The sequence below is a fragment of the Perkinsus marinus genome (genome assembly GCF_000006405.1).
Source record: "Perkinsus marinus ATCC 50983 genomic scaffold scf_1104296966012, whole genome shotgun sequence".
Taxonomy (NCBI): domain Eukaryota; phylum Perkinsozoa; order Perkinsida; family Perkinsidae; genus Perkinsus; species Perkinsus marinus.
In genome coordinates this window covers 4,238-11,439 of record NW_003204110.1, presented here as the reverse complement: position 1 = coordinate 11,439, position 7,202 = coordinate 4,238, and the positions used below count along the sequence as shown (strand labels likewise).

General features: G+C 48.7%; 1 protein-coding gene across 1 annotated transcript; it reads right to left on the bottom strand.

Moving 5' to 3' along the window:
• Nucleotides 1–4,845: 4,845 nt before the first annotated feature.
• On the bottom strand, nucleotides 4,846–6,070 carry Pmar_PMAR021470 (hypothetical protein). Its single transcript, XM_002769324.1, has one exon. The coding sequence runs from the start codon at nucleotides 6,044–6,046 to the stop codon at nucleotides 5,267–5,269; it is 780 nt and encodes a 259-aa protein (XP_002769370.1). The 5' UTR covers nucleotides 6,047–6,070; the 3' UTR covers nucleotides 4,846–5,266.
• Between the last annotated feature and the right edge of the window lie 1,132 nt (nucleotides 6,071–7,202).

The window sequence follows — 7,202 nt, the reverse complement described above, 5'->3', positions numbered from 1 at the left end:
TCAGTTCTGTTATAGGACTCCTGTAGCGATCATACTCAAGCTTGAACTCATGATTCAAGCATGTGCTGACCTGAGTAGCATTTGCGCAAAAAGCCTTGCCTGAGATTCGAACCTAGGATCTACGCCCGAATCACGAATTCGATCCAGAATCAAGAGCCAAATATCGTGATGTTGCACGCGGAGCCTGGTCGGTTGATGCAGGTGCAGGATCAGCCAGGAAATCACGCCTGAGTATAACGTCATATGTCAGATGTATAATTTCGATCATAGATTCAGACTAGTGAGCTCTGGGATAGAATTTGACATAAAATACGAGCCTGCGTATTTGCGAGCCACGTGAATGCGAGCCACGTGAATAGAGATTCACACATGGGCCAGACGACATGACTCCTGGTCGGCAACATCGTGGGCAAGAAAGGGGCCACCAAGGATCAGGCAGCGGAATTGAACGCTTGTGTAACAGAAGTTCTGTCGACGGAGGAATAGGTCCGAAACCGCAATGACCGGGTTAGATGCACGCCCTGATGAATAGAGTTGTAGTGGTCACGAATCGTGGCCATCGTGACTCACGATGCTAGTCGTACAGAAACGAACTCCTATTTGCCCGACCTCCAAGAAAGTGTGCACACTACACCAATAACCAATGGCGAAACCACGGTTGCGGGAGCAGTGAATGACAGCTGCTCTTCGGCCATGAGCTTCCTGTTGCAGATTTTAGTCTCACAAACTTACCTTCAATGTCGTGAACAAAGCTGGGACGACTACAGTCACTGTAGTCACTGTAGTACTGTGGAACACTGTAGTACAGTGTTCCAGGCTCGAGGTTCGAGAAGTGGCCATTGATGAGGAATGAGCGTCACTGAAGGTGATCATCATCCCTGAATCAAAAACTATAAGACAACCCTCAATGAGCATAGAAAAGTCTGTCTTTGTCCGGATAGTTGATAGTAGAATTTCTCGACTCTTACTATACAGCACGCCACGAGTACCGACAACGTCTCCGACGACATTGCGTGGAGACAAGGATCGCGAAATTTACTATCGGGATAAAAAGTAAACGACACCGCAGCATCGAATGGGACGTCTTTCCATACCGATAGTAAGAATCACCAACTCTAGCCTGGTGTAGCCGGACGAACTAAAAGACACAGCTCACGATGTGATGCGGTTATCGAGAGGAAGCCTTTGCATAGAAGACAAATAATAGACGAAGTTTCGCGTAAGAAAGATGAACTAGATTTTCCGGTGGCCTCACTCGGACAGCAAATGTCACATGCGAAGAGAACGGAGGAGAGTGCATCAAGCCTTGGGAAGCCATCACTGTAATGCTGGAGGCTTAATGGGTAGGAGTCGACAAACGATTCAGACTACACAGCCACGAAAAAAATCAAATAGCTCGTCAAGTCCAAACAAATAGTAGCAATAGTGCAGGTTGCGATAAGCGCAGCAATCGCAGCTAAACAACCTCCACTAGTATAGTAATAGTAAAACACCACTCAGAGCTATGGTTGCCTGACGGTTAGTAGAATTTAACCAGGTGTAGAGTACCCACGGAGCGAATCTAGAACTTCGAGTAAGAGCTGTGGTGTAGCAGTTCCACTTTGGGAAAGCTGAGCATCATCATCCTCATCCCAGCTCCAAAAAAGAAGAACAAGAATTTTCAAATTGGTGACCTCACTCGGACAGCAAATGTCACATGCGGAGAGAACACAGCGGGAGTGAATCAAGCCTTTGAAAGCAGTCACTGTGATCGTGGAGGCCTGATGGGTAAGAATGGGTAGGAATGTCAACAAATGATCCACACTACACAGCTGGAAAAAAATCAAATAGATCGCCAAGTTCGAACGAAAAGTAGCAATAGTGCAGGTTGCGATAGCGCAGGAATCGCAGCTAAACAACCTTCACTAGCATAGCAATAGCAATATAACACTCAGAGCTATGGTTGCCTGACCATTAGTAGAATTCAATCAGGTGTAGAGTATCCACGGAGCGCGTCTAGGACTTCGAGTAAGAGCTGTGGTGGAACATTTCCGCTTTGGGAAAGCTGAGCATCATCACGATCATCACCACGGCTCCCAGACGACTCCTCAGAGCCTGTTCAAACGACAACTGCCGTTGTTGAGCTCAATATGGCTTGTGGGAAGGGCCGATGCGCTGGGAAGGAAGCTCTCCTCTACAAAACCGGAGTAGGGCTCATTGAACAAAAGGTCAGGAGGTGCGGAGCCTCTGATGTTCGAGGTAGTCCATCGTCTTCCAATAGAGGGCTCCGATTCCGGATACTTCAGGGGTCTTGTTCGTCCTTCACGGCCGGATTCCGCAGAGACGACGACCGACCGGGACGACCACCGCCGAGAAGACTCTATTCCTTCATACGGCTCCTGCGTCTCATGAAGGCCACCCCGATCGAGTGCTGCAGGGAACGCTACTACGGGGACAGCAGACTGACTCGCTCTCGATGCGGCGTTTCGAGAGGCATCAATGATGGGAGGAGGAGAGGTGAGCAACGCGGCAGGCGATACCAAGTCATCTATACCGTGGGCATAAGTGCAGTTGTCACCATGAATGCAATACCCCTGAAGAGCATAAAATACACAAAGTTTGGTCTTATAAGACTGTTCCTTGGTGTTTGCCGCTGATGATGACGAAGGCCTGGCCCGTGGTGCACCTTTGTCGTTCGAGGAAGCCTCCTTGGCATCGTAGGTAGCAGATTGTGGGATCCACTGCATGACGAGATCCCTGGCCATGTGAGTACACAGATCTGCAACAAAGAGCATAAGACCCGTAACTACTCAAGCCGCGGCTTTGAAGGCGCTTGGAAGGCACGTGCTGCTTGGAACGCATCGTCCCAGAGACGAAGTGTGCACGCGTACATTGAGGGCGTCACTCACGCGGAACTCGTCGACGATACTTGACGCCGTCTATTGATTGACGGTCAAGCCCGGAAGACGGTAAACCGTGACCACTCCCAACAATCGTCATTCTAGTCTCCAATCGCATGTCGGGATTATCTATACACGGGAATGGGAGATCGAGATCTATGAAAAAGTCAACTTGCAAGTAGTGTAGGAAGGTATGCAAATTGTGCGCGGCTGAGGGAAGCCAACTCAACACTGCTTGGAAGTGGGTTCGTCGCCTCATACTGCAGAGTATCATCAACGATCCGATCACCCGAAACAGGCGAGTCAAGTGAAGTGTAGCTGAACACGTCTAGTCTATTTGAGAAGGTATGAAGTGAGTAGAGTGGACATTGTCAGTCATGAATCATGACGGCGTTAAGGGAACATTTCAATGTTGTCCAACCGCAAAACTACGACACTGACGATTGATAGAACAATCATTGTCTTCTCCATTGTTCAACAATGGAGAAGACCACTCTTCGTGGATGGAAACCCTTCGTTACTCGGGCACTCTGTCCTCAGTGGACCCATGTGGGAACAAGCAGAGTTCGGCCCAGAACTATGGCCTGTGTACCCATAAACACTCAGAGCTCTCTTCTAGTGGGACGGCTTTCAACTCTTCGCTCAGTCGACGGTTTACATACTAACGAATCTGAGGATTTTACTTGACATTAGTATATGCGAAGCTTTTTCACTGAGCATTCTTTAACACACGTTCTACGGTCTGCTATGACGCTCGTACTAGGCGCTAAGTGCTTTCCTCTGTGGGCGTGGTACAGCAAGGCACTACAACAACTTCCGCGACTTCTACGAAATGGCAACGCTCTGTTCGGACTGACCGCTCGACACAAACCGAGTCGCTGCTCTCGTAGTCTCCCAGCGACCTTGATGAAGTTGCCCATCCTCCTTGCCAACCCATCATTCCGTACGAGAGTATTGCCTTGCTCAGGTGGGTATGGGATTCCTCTACCATTCACTGCTATCTCCAGGTCGGCCCAATGCCGAGACCAGTGAGTGCGGTGGAAGAGAAAGTGATGAATGTCTCCTTCCTTTATCGAGTTGCAGAAGGGACAGATGTCACAGATGTGCCCACACAGTCTCATTCTGCATGCGCACAACTACTACCACCCGTAGCGAGGAAGTGCCAGAGGGATCGACCTAGAGCATGCACGTCTTCTCCATATGATTTTTTCAACACCGTTACCGTCTGCTATCACAATACCACCCGTGACAGAGGAATTTGGGATAATGGAACACTCTTAGAGGCAAACTGAGTGTGACGTAGGCTGCCGTAAGAGCCCTAGAGTCAGCTTTTGAGTTCCCAATACTTTTCTTTGGAGGAGTGTATCACAGCTCTACGTGGATATCCAGCGCTCACAGTTGTGCGGCGACAGCCCAACTGAGAAAGCATTTGTTGATAATGCCTCTCAGCGCCCCTGTGATATTTTCTATGGCTCGCATGTAGTTCGAGTAGACAAAGACCGCACGCTCGCCAAGTATAAGTGCTCCAAGCTATGCCCTATGAGAAATGCCCATGACTTGAATAGTTTGAACTCGAGTGGTATGCATTCCTGGTAGTTTGCACCCAGCGGTCCTCCATATTCCACTTGGCGCGCTCTACACCGCGCCACATCGTGCCAGGATTCCTGGCTTGACAGAACCAAACGCGAAATGTCATCCCTCAAAAGTTGTATGTATGGCTGTACTGTGAGTGAAGTTACCGTCACGGCAGTACCGTGTCCCTACGACTTGCATTTCAGCATAATACTCAACTGATCAGACTAGCAGGCTGCTAGTAGCAGTTCTTTTTCGTCACGAATCGCGCATTATCCTTACTGGTCTTCTGAGACTACCCTGGACAGTTTCCCCTCGAAACAGTCGATGGATATGATCTATTGAATGATTTATAAATCAACAACGACAAGATCGACCAGGAAAGACTGAATCATTCTGTGAAAAATTGAATAAATGTAACGGCAACGAGCCCTACCAAGCGTGTGCCTAGGAAGGGGTCGGAACCATACGAAGGTGAAAAATGGGAGCTACCAAGCAGTCGAGCATGTACCGCCCTAGTTAGCCGAGTACCGAATGTACTGCAGAAAGTAACCTCTAATAGTACCATTAGGTACGCAGGCCGGCACTTGTGATGAGAAAGCACTAAGAGCGACATTTGTGAAAGTCGCACAGAGAGTTCCTATTAATAAGATATCCCTCTTTATTGCCACGCAATAGAGAGGGACCTATTCATTTGGGCACTGCCGCCGTGTGCGAAACTGAAAGTTAATACATTTGGCCAGACTTTAGCGACGAAACGACGAGATGAAATCATGAACCGAAATACGCCAGGTTAAGAGGAATCAGATCTACCTCTAGTGATAAGGTTGAAACGAATGACAATAGTGCATGTTGCGTGAAGCGCACGAATCATACTCAGCTGAATTGTCATCGAGGAGGTGCAGAGCTTCCCCAAAGAGTTGTGAAGCAGCATCTTCATTTCGACAAAACTCTGCGTCATCAACAGTCCAAGTATTCTCCTCAGATGGCAGGTAATTTATATAATCGCCGTTGTCGAACTTATTATCGTTTGTGGAGTATAGCGAGCTGTGTGAGAGGAGGCTTTCTTCGCCAATACTTGTGCGAACCCCAGAAAGCAGGTCCTCTGCTGGAGGTAAACGTAGGGTAGTCCATGGTCTTCCAGCTGATAGCCTTGGCCTTGTTCGTCTACGACTCATGCGTCTACCACGGCCCAAGGCGTCCGCCGAACGAAGAGTCCCATGAGCATCATAGCGATGCTTGTTGCGTTTGCCAGCCGAGCGCAATATTGGGGGAAAGTGCCCACCAAGAGAGCCCGGAAGAGACTTGGGATTTCCATAATAACCACGAGGAGAAGGAGGTGAGTCAAGCAGCCCGCTGAGAGACACCAAATCATCTACACCGTGAGCGTAGGTACAGTTGACACCATGAACACATCGACCTTGAAGAGTGTGGAAAACACAGAGCTTCGTCTTGTAGTAGTGTTCCTTGGGGACAGCAGCTGACGACAACGACGAATAAGTGGTTTTCAGGAGACTGTCACCGGCTATGGACAGGTCATCGTTGCCGTTGAAGAAAGCTGATGGAGCCAACTGCGTAGAGAATTCGGTTGCCATCAATTAGAATGGGAGTTCAACTCTGAGAAGGGGGGTGTCCTCTCACTCCGTATTCTGCAGGCATATCATAGGTCTAAGCATCGCACCTCAACTCTCCAGTGAGGAGCCCTCACAGGAAGCCTGGTCTACCACTGGACCGAACTGCTGTCTCCGTCCTGCCACGCGCATGCGTGCAGCAGGTACACCGAACTTTCTCACAGCAGTGTCGAGAAACTCTTATTTACTATCGTTTGCAATTCAGAAAGGGCCAGCACTCTAGCAGATATCTTACAATGCCCCATGAGCTGTACTTATTCTGTTTTGTTCTTTGTTTTGAGTAAGGTCGCCAAACGGCTCTTGTGCGGACTAAGGCGACGCACAATAACTATCCGTGACCGCGGCTGCACGGCGCCTTCGGTGCCCTATTATAGTGGGAAATTCACCGCTAAAAGAAACCTTCTATCCATCTTGGCCCTCTACATCATCTGATGGCGCACCTGTAAGTTGATTATCGGGTATTCTCAGTTTAACACAGTATACAATCTCATTAAGCTCCCACGTGCTTCGCGTTGACGCTGGACATGAAACCTGCCAACCGCACCCCTAATCAGAATTGTCTCGACGAAATATCGTTCCATGGCAGAACATTCAAAGTTGTGTGTGTGTGTACGAGTTAGAAATGATGAGGTTTACCGTACTTCACAAACATGAAAAGTCAACTCTAATTTTTTGGGCGTAGCGAAAATTGCATTGGAAACCGGTACAATACTACGTCACAGTCCCCTCCATATTTAAAGTCGATTATAGCATTGTACTATACTTGTTATAAGCGATTCTGGAATCGATCCTGAGTCTCGAATTTGGTTTAGTGAACGACCCCAGTATCCAATAGAAAGGGTGAAAGTCGACTACTATGAACTGCATTGCCGAATTTGTGGCTCCGTGCTCTTGGGGTGCCCACTGTGAACACAAGACGGTAAGAACTGCTGATACGGTGTCAGTCGAGACGGGACTGACCAATGGGGCAGCAGTGTGCACAGGACTAGAATGCACATGCGTACGCCACAGCTAATATCGATCAGACGCCCATATGCGCATGGCTCCGCTAGACTCCCCTCCAGTCTTGGGTTAGGCAAGCCTTTTTACTAGCATTAAAACATGTTAGCTAACAACGTGA

Excerpts from the sequence above, each read along its gene's own strand:
- Pmar_PMAR021470 (XM_002769324.1), bottom strand. The coding sequence starts at position 6,046 with ATGGCAACCGAATTCTCTACGCAGTTGGCTCCATCAGCTTTCTTCAAC.